We start from the raw sequence: 20,404 nt of genomic DNA, 5'->3' as shown, positions 1-20,404 counted from the left end.
GTGTGAAATCACACACAACTCTTCTTAGAAGAGAGAGTTACGGAGTTTTGGACTTTTGGGCAACTACAATGCATTATCGTATTGAAAAAGCTCGTGACAAACAATACTAGCAAGTTGGCTTTAACTAATTATGCACCCTCTTCCTGTGTTTTTCTTTTTCTCTTGGCCTCAACGAAAAGGAACTAACTAGCACCCTCTTAAATCATTAATGTCACAGCAATGATACCAATGAAAGCGATGTGATTTTGACTTCTGCTGACTACAAACTTATTCTATTATGAGCCTCATGGCTTTTTTTAATTATCTCTAATTTTTTTCCCGTTAGGTGGTCTCCCTCATAATCTTGTTCGTATGCAACCAAAAAATCTTTATTGTTATTATTCTTACCACCAAATCTAATCATTTTAAAGGCTAAACAGAATGACTACTTCACACATAAGTCATACTTCAAAAAGGAGAGGAGACAAACTCCAAAAGCTTAGTTCCTTTTCTCTTTGCCGTCACATACACCTACTTTTACACCAAACTCCACCAAAAAATCATTAATGTAGATGAGGCCCTTTGTCTTTGTTGGTGTTGAGTCATGAGTGTCTTCCCTACAACGAAAAGAGCATTCTAAACTAAACTCTGTTCAAACTTGGACTTTCTTCAATAAAGCCTCGAGCATTGATAGCTAGATTCTAACAGTTCGCGATCAGTCCGACCAAACCAACCGTCTTTTTATAATTTGGTCAAATGTGTATTGAAAAAATGGATGCTTACTACTTTTTAGCCAAAATGGGATTCGTTTTACGCGGTTAATTTAATTAAAGAATCCTATGGTCCATACTTCTTAATGATGGTGCTCAGATGCTAGCTCGGATTAGGACTGGCAATTCACTGCAGGTTGAGAGTAACTATCTAGCTGCAGTGCAGTTTGAACTTTGAAAGTGGAAGTGTACAGCATAATGTCTCAAAAAGAACTTTTTATTTTTGCCGAGGAAAGAATTAGAAACGCTAAAGAGCCAATACAAGAGTCTAAAAAAGAATCTGCACTTTTAGTTCCTTCATATATGAATATATTCATCATTAAATGAGACTAGTTCTTTTCTTCACTTTCCCCCCTACCTGATCAGTACTGCACTCATTTTCGTTTAATTAAAAAAGGGGTGGGGTCTAAGGAAGCTATATGGCTGCACATCTCATGGCTAAGGAAGCTATTAATGTACAAGAATGACTGATCTGGGTGGAAGATACCCCCAGTGCTATTGTAACTCAAATTCATATGGATGTTATCGCCTTGGACAGTTGTCCTAAGTAATGAAAGTTAAGTAATGGTTTAACTAAAAAAAAAGAAAAAGAAAAAGGGGTGGGGTCTAAAAAATGTCTGGAAACCATGGTTTTAAAAATCGAAAAAAATTAAAGAGCCGAAATATGATATGGTTTTCAGTTTTTACCAGTTGAATTGACGATTATTATAGTTGAATCACTGATTTTTACGGTTTTTATAGGACTAATTGAGGGTCCGGTTTTTGGTTGAATAAACCGATCCGATTCGGTTTTTAAAACTATGATGGACACACTTTATTACACATTTTGCTACAATTTGATAACATGTGTAGTTATGAATGGTAGAGAAAAAAAGTGATGGATTCACATGTGATTATTGGTTCACCAATCATAGTCACACATCATCAAGTTGTGACAAAAATTGTGGCAAATTGTACAGTAAAAGAAGAAATAGTGGCCAAAACTTCACCATCTCAAGGTCTTGTCACTTATGTCTTTGATATAGCTTTTGTTTCAGTAACATGCTATTTGGAAAAGGTATATATAGATAAGAAAAAAAAAAATTGAGATTTAAAAAATAATTGTACTATGAAAAATGATTTCATATAGTAGAAACAAGTAGACCCCTTAGGAGGGTTGGGGTGGGGAGGGGTTCAATTTAGGTCACAATACTACGTTACACTATCTATCATTCTGTATTTTCTCGTTAATATTTATCATATGTACTATTTTTAGCATTAAAAAATCTAGCATAGAACATCCCATTTATTTTTAAACAAAACACACAAAGTGGAATACATAACAAGAAACTATTGATCACACGTATGAGTGGGTATCTCATGAAAGTGAAACCACCCTCTCATAGCATGTGAGATCCATTTATATGGGATACACATGTACTTTAAGAGAAAGGTCTTGTAAGAAAATTTGGACAAAAAGAAAAATACCCAAATCATCTAAAACAAAATCCCAAATTGATACCTCTCCCGGGCGTGGGGCGAAGAAAAAAAAAAAAAAAAAAACCACCTCTATTCATGAGCTAGGGCTCACAAAAAATTCCCAAATTAATTCCCCATTTATGGTTTCAATATCTTTATAAAATTTTCAAAATGATTTAAGGGTGTGAATTTATATATTTTGTCAAAGAAGTTGGAGGAGAGGGGTGAATTAACTGAAATGGAGATTATCAAAGCTGAAAGGAATTATAGAATAGTTAGCGAAAAAGTGAAGGAAATTCAAGTGCGTATATCATTAATGGTAGTTGATAAGTATTGCATGGTAAAAATCCGAATCTTCTCTGCTTCCTCTATCAATCATAATTTTTCCCTTTTTTATTAACACAAACAACTCGGCGAGGGAAAACTTATGAAATTTTGTGCTTCCTCCCTTGCCTTCTCCAAGATGTGTCCAATGACTCCAATTCAAGTCCTGAAGACATTAGTCCTACATTCACAAAACCAGAGTCCCATCAATAATTACAATGCTAATTCCAGGGCAAACTCTTATAGCCCATGCAGTTTGCGGCAACTTCAATTTCATTAGCCACATTGACTATGTGCGGTTTACTACTCACACCAGCTGTTACTTCTCCCTGCTATGTTCAAGTTTGTATATAGTGCACTATCAAAATTCACTTTATAGTTACCTGAATTTAGTGGACGCCATTTAGCAGAATGCATGTCATGCAAATCTTGTAGAAAAGCCATAGCATCCATCACCACCACCTTGGAGTCCTTTCGTGGCTGCCCATTTCTTGCATTATTCTAAAAAAAAAAAAAAAAAAAAAAAAAAACCACCTCTATTCATGAGCTAGGGCTCACAAAAAATTCCCAAATTAATTCCCCATTTTATGGTTTCAATATCTTTATAAAATTTTCAAAATGATTTAAGGGTGTGAATTTATATATTTTGTCAAAGAAGTTGGAGGAGAGGGTTGAATTAACTGAAATGGAGATTATCAAAGCTGAAAGGAATTATAGAATAGTTAGCGAAAAAGTGAAGGAAATTCAACTGCGTATATCATTAATGGTAGTTGATAAGTATTGCATGGTAAAAATCCGAATCTTCTCTGCTTCCTCTATCAATCATAATTTTTCCCTTTTTTATTAACACATAAACAACTCGGCGAGGGAAAACTTATGAAATTTTGTGCTTCCTCCCTTGCCTTCTCCAAGATGTGTCCAATGACTCCAATTCAAGTCCTGAAGACATTAGTCCTACATTCACAAAACCAGAGTCCCATCAATAATTACAATGCTAATTCCAGGGAAAACTCGTATAGCCCATGCAGTTTGCGGCAACTTCAATTTCATTAGCCACATTGACTATGTGCGGTTTACTACTCACACCAGCTGTTACTTCTCCCTGCTATGTTCAAGTTTGTATATAGTGCACTATCAAAATTAACTTTATAGTTACCTGAATTTATTGGACGCCATTTAGCAGAATGCATGTCATGCAAATCTTGTAGAAAAGCCATAGCATCCATCACCACCACCTTGGAGTCCTTTCGTGGCTGCCCATTTCTTGCATTATTCCTTAACAAAGAAACAACAATAATAATTGATGGTGTATTATAATACACCAACTCCAAACTCGTCCATTGAGGTCGGCCAAGGAAAACAAGGCAAGCGAAGCAAATGTAGATGGATTGCATTATAGTAGGCTTGTCCATGATGAGGTCGTCTATCCAAAGAAGTACCTGGACAACCTTCCTACATTCTATATGTCTCTCCCCATGCAAGCTTAGGACGAGCTTCTCCCTTAGCCCAGAACGCAAAGGCCAAGGTTCATTACCATAGCCAGTTTCCAATAACAGTTATGGAAAACAAACCTAAATAATGTAACTTTTATGGTAGTTATGAATGTTACCTCCGAGTCTACCGAATTCCTCAATGATAGGAGAAGTTACTAAAAAAATAATTGTCCCAAAGTGTGTGCTATATAAGCATTCATCCATGAGACGGTAAGTCATTCAAACACCTCCACAAAAATTGGAATCCTAGAAATACTAACTTTATCATCGGAGGATTCTTGGCCGATCTTCCCCGGTCGCCTCTAATTTTGTGTTTGCTTTTTTAGGACTTTCAAGTGCTTTGATCACTGAGAGGGTAAGTCATTCAAACACTTCCACAAAAATTGGAATCCCAGAAATACTAACTTTATCATCGGAGGATTCTTGGCCGATCTTCCCCGGTCGCATCTAATTTTGTGTTTGCTTTTTTAGGACTTTCAAGTGCTTTGATCACTGACGCCCGAGACATTCAGCCTACTAATTTCATTGTGTTCATCAATAATAATAAAAAATAAAAAATAAAAAATAAAAATAAATTTGGGGATTTTTTGTGAGCTCTCCATAATTGTTTTTCCCCGTCAATTAGTTTTCCTCCCAATAGTATGTGTGACCAATAGTTTCTTGTTATGTGTCTTACTTTGTGCATCCTTTATTTATATTAATAAAAAAAGTAATGGTTAATGACAAGTCCTTTAATACTAAAAATTAGGTTCTCTAAGAGCATTCACAATGATACACTAAACTATATGCTATAATGTTGATGGTGGCATACTTAAATTTTTGGGGTAATTACACATAACCCACCTGTGGTTTAGGCAAAAATATCACTTTGTCTACCCGTGGTTTAAAAAGTGTTACTTTACCCATATGAGGTATGTTTTGTTTGTTTTCCGTAACCCATCTCTATTAAAATCAGGGGTAAATAGGTATTCTTGCTTAAATTTTATATCTCTCTCTTCCCAAAATAAAAAATAGCACAAAAATGCAAGAGAAACAAATCAAAAAATAGTATTGGTCTCTCTTTCAATTCACATAAATCTTGAACACGAAGAACATACCTAAAAAAAATAAAACTCAGATCAACCTACACAAATAAGTGCAGGAAGTGATAAATATGTGTAATGATCTTGAAAACAGAGGGGGTCTTTAGAATATAGGGTCCAAATCTCCACAAACCATCTTAAAAAGCAAACCTTAACCTTCACCCCCCACCCCCACATCCCCAAACCTCAAAAATTTCCCAATTTTCAGGTAAGGGTTTCCCATTTTTTCCCAAATCCCACAAAACACAAAAAAAAAAAAAAAAAATGGCACTTTCCAAAAGTGTTGTGAAAATGGTCCTTCTCTCCTACACCTATGTAGCAATCTGGATCTTCCTCAGCTTCTCCGTTATCGTGTACAACAAGTACATCCTCAACTGCAAGCTCTACAACTGGCCATTCCCGATCTCACTCACCATGATCCACATGTCCTTCTGTTCCTTCCTCGCTTACCTTCTCATCAAAGTTTTCAAGGTCGTGGAACTCCCATCCACCATGACTTGTGACCTTTACCTCAAATCTGTGGTACCCATTAAAGCTCTGTACTTCCTTTCCCTCTGGTTCTCTAACTCCACCTACATCTACCTCTCTATCTCCTTCATCCAAATGCTCAAGGCTCTTATGCCGGTTACGGTTTACTCCTTCGGGGGTTTAGATGTAGGGAGAGGTGAAAACAGAATGGGTCTTAAGAATATAGGGTCCAAATATAGGAGTTTTGAATACATGGTCCAAATATTAATTTTCACAAAACCCTCCCTTTTGATCGTGTTTCTCTTGCATTTTTGTGCTATTTTTTGTTTTGGAAGGAGTGAGACATAAAATTTGAGCAAAAATACCTATTTACCCCTAATTTTAACATATGTGGGTTACGGAAAACAAATGGAACATACCTCAGGTGGGTAAAATGACACTTTTTAAACCACAGGTAGGTAAAGTGATTTTCGCCCACACCACAGGTGGATTATATGTAATTACCCCTAAATTTTTTTGCAAATGATGGCAGTTTACTGTAGCTCAAAAGTGATTTTTTTTTTTTTATTCCATTGCTTCTATTTTTCAAATAAAATAATGCTCTCTCTCTCGCTCTCTCTCTCTCTCTCTCTCTCTCTCTCTCTCTCTTCACTAGTTCACTCTCTTCTCTCTTTCACTCTTTTCTTTCTTCCTTGCCATAGCTGACAACCCTCTCTCCCAGCCGCTCCACTGAAACACATCGCTTGAAACTGTGAACCACCTCCTCACTATTGCAAACCGCCAAAGCCATCTTCAATCAAACCCATCTTACCACCGCACCAATTTCCTCTATCCTGCCTCAGATTCGATTTGATTTGGGTGGTGTTGGTAGATCTGATTTTGGGTGTGATGGTGCTCGTCATTGCTAGTATGGATTGGGTTTTGCTATTGCCATTGCCAGTATGGGTTTGTGTGAGTGGGATCTTTGAGTTTGCTTGGTTGTGTGGTTATGGGTTTTGCCATTGTTATCATTTTCATTGTGGGGTTTGTTAAGGTTGTGTGGTGGTTGTGCATCATGGGTCGTGGTTGTTGTGTGGATTTTAATGGTTTTTGCAGGGGGTTGTTGATGATAGTGGTAATGGTGGTTGTGGTTGTGATGGTTTTCTTTTTTTGGTGATAGGTTGTGGTTGCCACAATGGTGATTATGTCTAGTCATGGGGATGGTTGATTGTGGTTGTGGCAGGTTGTTATGAGTTTTTGTGGTGGTTGTTTTTATTATTATTTTAATGGGTTGTTTATTGTTATTTTAATGGGCTATATGTAAAAATATAAGATTTGATATAGGGTGTATTGTAAAGTGATAAAATAGATAAAATAGGTTTTTGAGGTGTTAAAAAGCTAAAATTTTTAGCACTCCCAATGTGAATGCTCTAAGCATTTTGTTACACACATAGGAAAAAAAAATTAATGAGAGAGCACAAAAGTACAAAAAGTGTAATGTTTTCAATAGTTTAGTAATAAAAAAAAATTATAACAATTTTAAGAAGGAAAAATAAATATTTTATAATATATATATATATATATAACAATATATGCAAAAGAGACCTTAGGTCTTTGATGGGACTAGGTGCACAACTATCGCTCATCCAGATCCCTTGTTTTTACAGGCCTAGACCTTGCGAGTAGGGTGCCACTATGATCATGTTCAAGTGAAAGATGCCAACTTAGTTAGCCCCCTACCATGTTTTTGTGGGATTGAGAGTTGTTGCAATGATTAGGGTTATTGCACCATGCAATACCTTCTCAATAGTTCAGATTAAAAGTTAAAAAAAAAAAAAAAAATTAACTTTTGATATCAACCATTGGATCAAAGAAGTTAAAAAGGTAAAAAAGTTGAGAGGTTAAAAAAAGTTAAAAATTTTGAAAAAAAAATGAAAATGATGTGAGAGGTATTGCATGGGCTATAGGTATTGCATGGTGCAATAGCCCTAGCTATTGCATCATATCCCAATTTGTTTTTGAGATTTAAAAAGGAGGATTAAGATTAGGTATTGCACCTAATGCAATTGCTATGAATGGTTGAGATTGATAGTTGCAAGAAGTAACTTTCAATCTTAACTATTAATTAAAAAAAGTTAAGAAAAAATTTATAAAAAGTATAAAGTAAAAGTTGAAAAAGTAAAAAATGAAAAAACTTTGTGAGACAAAGTTGGTGAATTGCACCCGATATCCTAATCCTAAAAAAGAACATAGACCTTTGGTCCCCAAGATTCTACCGTGCCCACTCTAATACAATATAGGCATATAGCAATCATAATGACACTATCATGATCACTATTCGATCAGTGACAAACTATTTGACAGTAACCGCAGGTCGGAACTCGTTACTGCAATCTTATTGGGATTTCAGATTTCCATAACTAACAAATATTTGTTGCTGTTTGTACTATGCAGTTACATATTCCGCTTAGACAAAGCTTTGAAAGATGCATGTAGACCCGTGACATTTCTTCATCTTAAACATTTCCAATTGCCAATCAAAAATTTAGTAAAAACAGGTTATTAATTTGAACTGTATCAGACAACAATTTTTTAATTGAGGAGAATGGCAAACACTAAACACTAAACTCTAGATTAATAGTTAATACTAACATGCATCTTTGTTCAACAATATGATCCGTAAAGACAACGACGAATAGAACCACTGTGGAAGTCACACACACCACTAAAGTTGTATAGAACATAGCCTACCAAGACCTTTAGCACAAACAGTAATAATTATAGGGACACATGTGAAAGTAATGATAGTATATATGATACAGCAATCACAAAAAATGGGGCAAATGAAAAAAAAAATCAAGAATCCAAGGGAGACCGTTGGAGTGAATTCTAAGCAAAAATTGAAAAGGATATATTGAGGTGACATGACACTACTTTCAGCAATTTGTTGTGGAAAACACTATTTGAAAGTATACACATTGTCATTTTGTGTGGTTTCAAAACTCAATTTGATAAATTAGTCTATGTTCACTTTGTGGTAAACCGTAGAAGCCAAAAATTTACACGTCCCTATATAGAGTCCTATGTAGAACGTTGTTACACATGTTCTTCTACCTTCATAAGTCAAATTCTAAGTTTCTAACTTGAACTAACAATAAAAGAATGATGAGTAAGATCCAACACTATATATTGTCGGCTCGTTAAATCTATCAAAATGAAATCCAAGAGAGAAACTGACCCTTTTGTTTTTTTTTTTCATGACATTGTTGCCGTATCTAGATTGGTTACCTTGTTGAAACTATTGATTTTTCTTCACGACACACATTGTTTTTATTTCACAAGTTCAAACCCCATGTATTTTTTTTAGCTCTAAGCTAAATGTATATTGTGGTGGATGGGGACACGTGCAGAGCTAGCATTGAAAAAGAGCTACAAAGCAAGCCAAAATGTGCATGTGCCTCGCCGCACGGTCTGCACGCCAAGTGTCGTGATGTGAGGGGCAATGACATGAGCAGCACGAGTGTGACTTCTTTCAAGTTGGATTTCATTTTGTCTACACGTGTAGGCCCTCACATGACTTGTACCTAATTTTGCCCATGTGCATGTGCACTAAACGACAATCTAATGGGTGATCGCTGCAATAGTTATTAAGCCCCACCTCTATGATAAAGACGTATTATCTTGCTGTAAACAATTTTAGCTTTTTATTTTTAAATTATTAATAAGAATCAAATTATACATTATGTAGCCATGTCGGAACCAAACGTGCCTAGTGCAAGGTAGATTCTCTAACTGTGTTGACACGTGGCTTCCTATAATTATGAGGACCAAGTGTACGTAGTTCAAAGTTTGGGTAGAATAATTGGACATTTGAGTTAGCACTTAACAAGTTTAAAACATTTTAAAATTAACTAATTTACTCTTTATTTGTGAAAAAGAAAAAGAAGAAAAAAAAAAAAAAAGAGTAACGATTTAAATACCAACTTTGAATAGTTTTGAAAAATGTTAGACGTAACTTGCATGGGAGGTGACTGAATTTTACCTAAAACTCTTTTCTGTCTTTTTTTTTTTTTTTCCTTTGCTTTTACATAAAATTTTTTTACACGAATTTAGATGATTGGATTGACAGGTAAAGTCGTTACGCGTTTGGAGGCGAAGGAGGTAAAATGGAAACTGGTCTCCACTTTTTGGGACCATTCTTCAAAGTTGATCCACCGAATTTACAAAAATAACCCTACAAAGTGGCTTCATAGCATTTTAATAGGTTTATAGGCCGTATAGCTAATCTCTTTATCATCCACATGACCATACTGCGCGCGCTGCTCGTAAGGATGTTCAGTTGGTCACACTACTGTTTAGGTCGATTGGTTTGAAAATGAATCTTTGAAAATATGTATCCTAAATAGCTGTTTACTAACAATCATCTTTGTATTTCTTGAATATGATTGCTACCACTATTGTTTCAATGTGATTATTTCTCTTAAATATGGTTGTCATGCTAGCTAGGGTGTTCTTTTTCCATGTTCAACATATAAGAGATAAAGAGAGAGCATGAGAATTTTGAAAAATGAGATGTCCCATATACGCATATATATATCCACCTTTAATATTAAGATGTCAAAATATTGAAGACTTTCATATTGTAATGAGTACTTTTACACACCCCAAATTGTTACACGCATATACTTTAAGATCTCTTCCCTGTATAAGTTTTTACACTAAACTACAATAAGGGTACGTAGGTCAACTTTTGAAGGTAGAAGGTAGCCATTTGATTAAGCAAAATATAAATAATAAATATACAGTCCCACACATAAGAAATCACACACTTACACACGTATAGTATATGCTATATGCTAGATACATTGCATTAAGAGAACCCAATAGTTTTCAATTTAGTAGCTTTGTCGTAAATGAGGTATTTTATATTTAGCGGTTTCGTCTGCTTCCTATAGTTAAAAGCGAACCCACAAATTTAATTCCACTAAACGACTAAATTATATATAAAAATGCTTGTGGGGAACACTGACTCTATGCCTAGTTGTATAATACATGTATACTACTTTACACACTAACAGTTGGATTAAGAAATAATGACATAATTGATAATGCATGCAAACATCATTATTGATTGATCCAATGACTAAACTTGCAGTGTGGTATGAAACTTATATACTGCAAGGGTCATGTTGTTAGAGTTCAAAAATTGATTATAAATGGTTCATTTGGTACATGTGTTTAAACACATGTTTTCAATTTTTAAATAATATTAAACGTGTTAAAAAAAATTAAACGTATTTTTCTACATTTTTTCACTTATACGTATTTTAAAAAAAATCAAAAACTGTTATTTAAACACACGTATCAAATGGACCCAATATTTTAAATGAAAAAACTTGAAGAGTGCCGAAACCGCTTGTCGGGTATAAAGAAAGAAATCTTCCGGTTTTCCTATGGAATTCCTCATCCATGTTCATTGGTTCTGTCAGACCAAGGTTTTATGAGGTTGGTTTGTACTTTACATTAGAAATATTGATTAAATAAAAAAGAATGGATTTTGTTTGCACCTGATGGCAAAAAATTCCTGTTGTGAGATGTGGATTTGTGCCATCTGAATAAAATGTAACTAATTCAGTTCATTCTTGGGTTGATAATATGTCACAAGTACCCTTAGTGGACGTGCACACTCTTCAACTAAAGTTTTTCTTTTTGACCAGAGTTTTATCTTTTGTGCCTTTTTTTTTTTTAATTTAAAAAAAAAAAAATTAGGATAAAACCATGGCGTATACGTAAGAGGGTGGTTATATATGTTAGAAATAGCAGAGACGCATGAAGTGAACTTTTCATAATATGTGATAGGTCGGCTCAACATAATTTTAGGTCTAAGACAACAATTTTAAGTGAGTAATTTTGATGCAATCAAGAGTTGTTACATTACATATTTGAAATGTATACATTTAAAAAAGAACTTATTCTTTTTATATAATTAAGAGTTGTTATATTAATAGTATATGTTTGAACATCATTATAATTTTTTTTTATTGTCTTTCCATTGTAAAATTTCATTATTTTATGAGTCTTATTGATGTGTGAGATTTTGCATAAAGTTTCTATTATGTTTCTTGTTGACCTAGTAATTGCTTTATCAAGAGATCCCGTTTAAGATTCAATTAATTTTTCAATTTTTTGTTCATTTTTTCTTAAGTTTTTCATATTCAAATTGATATTTTCTAATAAGTATTTATAATTAAAAATATTATGAATAAAAGAAACATTGACTATGATATAAAATTATAATATAATACTAGTGTATAACATGTGCATATGTATGGTACAATTAAAAACAATTAAAATTATATACATATATGAATTCAAATTATTCACTGTTTAAGTCATAAATATACATACATGAGTTTTACTCTCTCTCTCTCTCTCTCTCTCTCTCTCTCTCTCTCTCTCTCTCTCTCTCTCTCTCTCTCTCTCTTATTTTTTTATTTTAATATACACTAGTTTACTCTTTCTTTCTGTTTTTTGTTTTATTGGATTTTTTATGGTTTATTTATATTAGATTCTTTATCTTTTTTTCACAACATTAACTCATATAGAACAATAATTTAAAAAAAAAGATATGAATCATGGTGCAAAATTAGACAACAATTAGAATCCAATTTAGAATTTATTTAAATTTTATCCAAGTTTTGGCTTTAAATATATACTAGCATGTAATCCCTGCATAACCCATGCATACGCATTGATGCATTTAAAAATAATCACATTTTTTTAATCATAAAAATACACACAATTGATTGAATTATTAGAAAAAATAAACATAATAAGATGCATATTAAAATCTGCCTAAGTTTAATACAATTTGTGATCATTTTTATTCTAATTTTTAATAAGATAGAAAGTGTGGTGACTTTTGTTGAGTAGATATATAATTGTTTTTTTATTTTTTATTTTTATATTCATTATTATTAAATGATTAGTATTTTGCATTCATTAACTCACTTGGCACAAAGATTAAAACACTTTAATAGACACATGACACAAAATTAGCCCACAATTGAAATCTAATTTGAGATCTAATTGATTTTTTCTCTTAATTTTGGCTTTAATTACTACCACGCACCCTTGGTATGGTAGTCACTTTACAAGTATAAGTGTTTGTGGGGTATAGGAGGTAAGAGTCTGGGTTCAAGTCTCCAGAAGGGAGTTTCACACACATATATACACTTAGATTAAGTTAGAGTAGAATTTTTATTTTGTATTAAAAAAAAAACTTTAACTTTAATTATATAATGAATAAAATAAATTTTAAAGCTCTAATTTGTCAAAGCCATTATTATGAATTCATTGAATAATAAAGTCACCCAACAATGTTATCCTACTCGAACAGAAACAAAAATTAAACACATTACTGAATGAATTAATACTAACCATACTAACATTAATTTTATATATAAAATCACATATCACGATTCAATCATCCAAGCATAAAATTTAACCCAAAAAAAGAGATCAAAATCTTCTTTTTTTTTTTTTTTTTTTGTGAAACAGTTTAAGATTTCAATTGAGTTGGAGTTCTTTGACCCCCAATTTTGGAGGTCTTATTGGGATAGAGAAGAGAGCACACAATCAATTTGTGTTTTCTTTTAAAGATTAAATTATATACACACACATAAGTATTCAGGGAGTGGTGAGATGAGGCGGGAGAAACAAAGTTTATCTTTTCCTCTTCAACTCTTCATGATGGGAAAAACTTGCTTGCTACAAAACAAATTAGGCTGGATGATATCATATGGGGAATATTTCCATCCAAATGCAATTATTACTTATAAGTTCACCAAATTTAAGTAAATAAATATAATAATCCGTAAAAAGTCTTGGGACCTTTTTTTTTTTTTTTTTTTTGAGAATAATTACTATTAGGACTTAGGAGTATATGTTTCCTCAAAAAACCAAAAAACGTCTTGGAGTGTATGCTACAGCCAAACAGAGTACAAGGAAAAACAGAAAGTGTTGCGAAAGTTACCAAATAGAATAAGAATAACATGAATATAAAATAAGTCAACCATTGTATGGTTAGTTTCGGTTTTCTTGGGCAGTTCACAACGCAATCTAGTACAGCCCTAGGTAGATTATCTAATCAATTGGGTCCGCCTCGTCCTTCATTATAAAAGAGTGTCCAAAACAAAAATAATTTAAGCATAACCTTTTTTTTTTTTTTTTTTTCAACTAAAATAGTGTATGTTGCAAAACGAGGGTTTAATAACCCGGTGGGCAGGCATTTTCAATGACTACTTTATGGAAAGACAGTGTGCATTCCTACTACTAGTGAATATATAATTCACTCTCATGAAATTAAAGCAATAACACATTTCATAAAAAAAAATATATAATAATATTAATAATAATCCAATAACACGTGGCCTTTCATTTTTTTTTTCTTTCTTTTCTTTTTGGGGGATAAAAATGTCAACTGAGGCATGCAGGTTCTATTCACATCATACGAAAACAATAGGGGCTACAATATTCCTGCTGAAAAATAGTTGTTAGTACCAAAATTTTATGGGCTTAAGGTCAATGCTATCAAGGTAGAGGATTTTTTTTTTTTTTTTGGGGGGTGAGGATAATCAAGTAGTAAAGTGGGTTATAGTAATTGGTTATTGATATGATAATATATAAAGAATAATTATCTTTTTCTAATAAAAAAGTATAATTATCATGGATCTAGGATGCTATAGGTTTAATTTTTATTTTAGATAAAAAGAGTCTGTTAATAGATGCTTTTAGGATATTCGTTAGAAAACTATTTAAAAAAAGTTTTGTTATCAATTTTATAAGAAATATTAAAAAAAGTAAAGAAAAGTCATTTTTTTTTCTTCCCTATTAAAATCTTTTAAAAATATTTCATAAATCAATATTCTTAAAACATCTGTTAACTTTTTTCATATATTAAAAAAAAATCCAAGATACCAAAGAAAGAGTCAAAAAAAAAAAAAAAAAAAAAAGAAAGAAAGAAGGATATACAATTTTTAAAAGGGAAAAATATTCAAATCTTTCATTAACCATGACCCCCAAAAAATCAAAATAATATTTTCGGTAAGGGACAAAGCATTTAGGAAAAGTTGACCTCAAAAACTAAAGAATAAGATCAGAAACATTGCAGACATAACATTGATATAGGAAAGGACCAATAACCAAACAGAAAATTGATCAGACGGTGTTGATCTTAGTTCAATTATTGATCACCCAATAAAAAATAAGACACACCATCACCCATAATGGTCTGCCTTTTAAAACACTCCGAATCTTCCCAATTTAAAAACCGGGGGCCGCGGGAAGGAAATTCTTTTCACTACCGGGGTATGTATGGAAACTTACTAAAATAAAACCGCGTATTCCGCAAGAGCGTGGTTTTAGCCTTGTACAAAGTGACTTTTCTTTTTTTAATAATGTTTCATATGAAAAAAATATAAAACATGAACCTTTAAATTTTTTTTTTTTTTTTTTTACTTTTAAGGAAATGATTATATATAAGGAAAATATAACAGGAATTTAATTCTTGACCAATATAAGGATTGAGAGAGAGAGAGTATAAATTGTTTCAAGTAAGAGACAAAGTTCCTGAAAGTGTGGGAAGGGTTTCAATAAAAAAAAAAAAAAAATCAATATTTTCACATTGAGTAGAAAATGGTATCAGCTAAATTTTCTATACGGAAGGTTTTTCCTTTCCTTATATTTTCTTTGATGCCGACAGGTTTCTCTGGAACTTTGTGAAAAAGCCATCTCTCTTTCTCTCTCTCTATTGTTCTACGTGCCTCATTGTTCTTCTATTTATAAGGGTCACACCATACCTTCCTTGAACCCCCCCAATACCTTGTTTTTTAATTTTTTTGCCTTTTTGTTTTCAAACAACAAGGTAGAGAATAGAGATAGTATGGAAGAGTTCGGTTGTCTTTGGAGTTACCAAGAGGTTGGTCATACTCCTTCCTCATTTTCTTCATCTGGGTCTTGTTTTGTTTGTCATTTGAAGGTTTTTTTTTTGGGGTTCTTCCTTTTCCAACTAAAATTGTATGTTCTGTGAGGGTTTTTTACCGAGTGACCATAATGTATTCAAGGTTCTTTCTGGGTATATTTCATTCTTCTCTTAATTCTATGTTTCAGTTCCTTTATGTTTATTTACTAGTTATGCATATTTTAAACATTGGCCATTGAACTTTTTTGGCTTCCAAAGTTTCAGTTTTTATATTTCCCGTTTTGTTAATACTGTCTTTGCAGCAATGGTTTTTCCTCTTCTCCAGAAAAGACTATTGGCTTTCTATGGGTTGTATTTTCAGTAAAGGTTGTAGAGAATGCATATTGTTTTTCAGGCTTTGCCAAAATTTCAATCTGAGTATCCAAGACCTTACTCTTGTGTAAAAGTGCATTTTGTTGGCCCATCTGTCTAAACCAGCTTCAAGATGTCAGTGTATACTGTGTATTGTTGTGATATTTCATTGTATTTCAGAGTTAGGTGTATTAATGATGACTTTAACTCGCTCTCTCTATCTTCTTGTCCCCTGTTCTTCAATTTCAAAAAGAAGTACGGTTTGACTGCAGGGGCTCGATCTTTCTGGGCCGTTTTTGGGATTTTACTGTTCCTCTTAACTTTGAAATAGTTTTTGATCAGTAACCTATTTTGTGCCGATGAGATTCTTTCTTCAAAAGGATTTTGGTGTCAATGGTCACTTTGAAGCTATTGGGCTGAAGTTGATTTTCGCTCTCTCTGAAATATTTTATTTTTTTACAAAAACTTTATTGTCAATCGTTGGGCTTCTTTAGTATCTCAATTCATTGCTTAAAATTGTATGTGTATATATATCCCTAATTGATGATCCCTGTGTGTGTTTGTATGTCTTTCTTCTCTCAGTTGTTCCTTAAAATTTTTGTTCCTACTGTTTGAGCCTCTCTCTCAAGCTAACTGTCCTGTTTCGAATATTGACAGAACATTGATGAGGTGAAGCAGAAGCTTATCTACACCACTCTTGAACTGGAGACAATTAAAATTGAAGCAAATGAGGAAATCAGAAAGAACAGGGAGAGTGTGAGGAATTTACACAATCTTCTGAAGATTGCATATCAAGAAAGAGATGAAGCTAGAGACCAGCTGCAAAATCTCCTAAACAAGCTCATGGCTTCTAGCCCAACTGAATTACCCAATATACACCCACATGTCCACCCTGAAAGTCCTCTAGTAATACCTGCTAAAGCAAACTCTAGCATAACAGAATCTAACAGTCTATCTGAAACATATAACCACCAATCACATGGCTCTTCCGCAGTAGATTCTCTATTTGATGCTGTTTCATCCCCAGATTTCTCAAACATTAATGTGGTTGATTCAGGTAACGTGGGGTTTGTAAATCGGCCCCTTGTTCATGACTATAATGGCTCTATGTCAACAGATTTAGCCTCTCCTGGAAAGGCAAAAATTGATCCAGCTTCTGAAGTAATTGATAATCTTGTTAAAGGAAAAGCTTTGCCTCAAAAGGGAAAACTCTTACAAGCTGTGATGGAAGCTGGTCCTTTACTTCAAACGCTTATTGTTGCCGGGCCACTTCCTCGTTGGCGAAATCCTCCGCCTTTGCAACCCTTCAAAATTCCTCCTTTTTCCATCAAAGGTTGTGAGACTGCAGATTTCTCTTCTAAATCTCCTGCAAATGCTGGCTACATGGTCCAAAAACCACTGAATTCATCCACATATCCTGTAATGTCTCGTGGGACTTCTCAAACTTGTTCAGCAGCCATGTTAAATTTTGCTAGTGGCCCTTCTAATTCATATTCAAACAATATGAGGCCATTGACCACAATTTCTAGTTTTAACAATCATGTCCCAGCAGGCAAGCGACAAAGGTTTCAGTAAAATCACTGAACTTTGCTTCTCTTATGTAAAAATCGAAATTCAGTGGTTGAAGGTGTAAATGGGGATACTTTGTTTTGGGGTTTAAATATTGAAATATTGACATAGCTCTTTAACTTGGTTTATCCTTTTTGTGTCCTTGTACACTGAAATCCTACCTTTTCAGTTAATTCTGGCACAAGAAAGTCGAGAAAAAACTAGTTTTATATTTTGGAGATTAATTTTAATTAACTATTACATGATATTGACTAGGACTTATAGTGATATAGATACATAGATGTGATCATTCAGCATGTGAATAGGATATTAATTTTAATTAGCTATTACATGATATTGACTAGGACTTATAGTGATATAGATACATAGATGTGATCATTCAGCATGTGAATAAACGGGTAATGAGGCACTCAACCCAAACAAAAAACCCGGGTAATGAGGCATTCCATTCTAATAAACTATTCACTTTGATCCAATTAAGTCTGTCAGAACTGTAATTACAGTTCCGATTAGCAATATCAGCATCAACCAATTGAGCCTACGTCAACCTATATAGCCCATTACATGATGGTAGCATTATTGAATTCTTAACTTCGGAGAAATAAATGGAGTGGAATAAAATGTATAGAATATAAAAAAAAAAAAAAAATTGAAAAGAATTGAATATTTATCTCTCTTGTTTGGATGTTTTGAAATGAAAATAAGAAAATGAAAAGTAATATGGTTTGAGAGTTGAAAAGAAAAAAAAAAAAATTGAAATGAATACTTTAACTAGATTCTTAAATAAAAAACTGGCTATACAGCTGTATATGCAAGGGTTATGTTTAAGTTATATTTTATATAATTTTAAGTAATATTACATTATTAAATTTTTTTTAATGGATGCAAATTTTGACAAATTTACCATTGAATTACATTTTCCTCTTATACTCTTTATGCTTGCAAAATTTGAAGATGATCAATAAGTATAACTATCTCGTCTATAAAATATTTAAATTTCAAATTTTTGTATTTTAAAATTATGCACAAAAGATGAATTATTGATCAAATGATAAATAATATCCGATTAGCACAATAATTTGGCATGCACCTTAACAACATAGAAAACATGAAATCCAATGGTGATATTTGGTGTAACTTTTTGTTAATGTTACATCACTCAATAATTTTTTCTTCGTTTAATATAAAATGAGAAAAATCTAAGACCATAGTCTTTTGCGCTACAACTTTGATGTGGCAAAGTATGAATAGTAAAGAAAAAGTTATGGGTCCATATGAAAGTAACAGGTAGTTAGTCATAATATGCCACAGAAGATAATTGTAAAAAATGGTGTGGTAAAAGTTACATCACTCAAAACTTCGACATGTAGCATGAATCAAATAATGTCAGTTGATTTGCTTCACCAAGCTGAGTTGAGAAAAAAGTAGGAGCACTATGTTCACTTAAAGCGCTTCCAGAACCTACAATGAACTTATGACAGATAAAAGTTGCAGGTGTTTACATGGATTTAGAGTACAAGTGAGATAATGATTCTAAAGATACATGTAGGATCCTCAAACCAAAGATAGAAAAAAGGTTCAATTTAACTTTGTGATGCCGAGTTAACAGAAAACTATTAAAGCAGACTAGGAGCCTCCTACTTCCTCATTTTTTGCAAATAATACTCCTTGTACAGTATTGATTGATGGATGATATTTCCAGCAAATGCTACCCCACATTTCAATAGAACTAATGAGCAAGAAATTATAACTATCTTGTCAGCTGATAATCATCTTGTGAAATTATATGGACTACAGAGCTGTTAAGACTTAATGCCTAGTTAGAATTTAAATTTGAATTATTATCCTAATTTCATATGAAACTCTAGAACATGTTGCAAGCTTGCAGCAAACAGGCAGATGGAAAAAAAAAAAATGATGCAGCACAAAAACTAATCTAAATGGTTGATCTTACAGTACTTATGGTCGACTATATGATTGATTATCAGCCATGTTAATCCAACAAAAAATAGGACAACATTCTCCGAGTAAAGAAGACACATCTTGATAACAGTTAGACAAATATGTATTCAGCTGCAAGTCTTCATTGAGAAAGCATACATTTTGAGACCTTACTATTAAAAAAAGGGCAGTCATACCTTGTGCACAAAGAACCCACTTTTGTAGGGTCTAATAGAGGTGATTAATAGACAGTCTTACCCTCAAATTTTTTTTTTTTTTTTTGGAGAGTCTGATTCTCTAATTTGAAGTTGCGACTTATCACTTTGGTGGAAGACACTTGCCATTACACCAAGGTCTAACCTCTTGAGACCTTACTTTAGAATACTAAAAATATAAATAGTAGAAAAGAATAGACACGTACCTCAAGTTAGATCGTTCAAGTGGCTTGAAGAGAACAGCAAATTCACAACTAACTTTTAATGAGGTCTCCTCTGCCTATACCTGGCTTCATTAGCCTTTTCTGAAGGAGTTGCACAAGTTTTTTTAAAGGCTAAAGTAGGAGTCCTCTTTTTTATGTCAATTTCTATATCACATTTCTTCCACTAAGGAAAGTGCAATACATGTTCAGTTATTTGAAATTCATCATCCATTGCCAAAGCCATGATAAAATAGGTTTCTATTTTTAGATACCACCCAATATTTTAAATGAAAATTAAACCAAAAATAATTAAAATAGTACCCTAATGTGGCCTGTGGACCACATTAACTCTCATATTGGAGAAGACATGTCTCACACGCACATGTCCAAGGTTCTAGTATATCAAACAAGAAAGACAATACCTATTCTTGAAGGAAGATACCCTGCCTAAAGAAAAGTCAGAAGCTGATAAGGTATGGAGAAAGACTCCTCGGTTTTGGCTGTCAGAGGACCAGAAATTATACAAACGCTCCTTCTCAGTGCCATACCTGTTATGTGTACATCCTGAAGCAACTAAATTACTCCTCGAG

The 20,404-nt window shown here is 33.2% G+C and overlaps 1 protein-coding gene and 1 long non-coding RNA gene across 2 annotated transcripts; one reads left to right on the top strand and one right to left on the bottom strand.

The window, feature by feature from the left end:
• Positions 1-3,265: 3,265 nt before the first annotated feature.
• On the bottom strand, positions 3,266-4,515 carry LOC111994426 (uncharacterized). Its single transcript, XR_010628954.1, has 2 exons — positions 3,688-4,515; positions 3,266-3,485 (listed from the first exon to the last, which is right to left on the bottom strand). It is a non-coding gene; the product is annotated as an uncharacterized LOC111994426 (long non-coding RNA).
• A 10,828-nt stretch (positions 4,516-15,343) lies between these two features.
• Positions 15,344-17,583, top strand: LOC111994440 (uncharacterized). Its single transcript, XM_024026320.2, has 2 exons — positions 15,344-15,532; positions 16,544-17,583. Exons 1-2 carry the CDS (start codon positions 15,497-15,499, stop codon positions 17,459-17,461), a joined length of 954 nt encoding a protein of 317 aa, XP_023882088.1. The 5' UTR covers positions 15,344-15,496; the 3' UTR covers positions 17,462-17,583.
• Positions 17,584-20,404: the final 2,821 nt, after the last annotated feature.

Source organism: Quercus suber, unplaced genomic scaffold, assembly GCF_002906115.3.
Source record: "Quercus suber isolate HL8 unplaced genomic scaffold, Cork oak 2.0 scaffold_74, whole genome shotgun sequence".
Taxonomy (NCBI): Eukaryota; Viridiplantae; Streptophyta; class Magnoliopsida; order Fagales; family Fagaceae; genus Quercus; species Quercus suber.
Note: the sequence above shows the minus strand (reverse complement) of the source record. Positions and strands in the feature narration are given on the sequence as shown.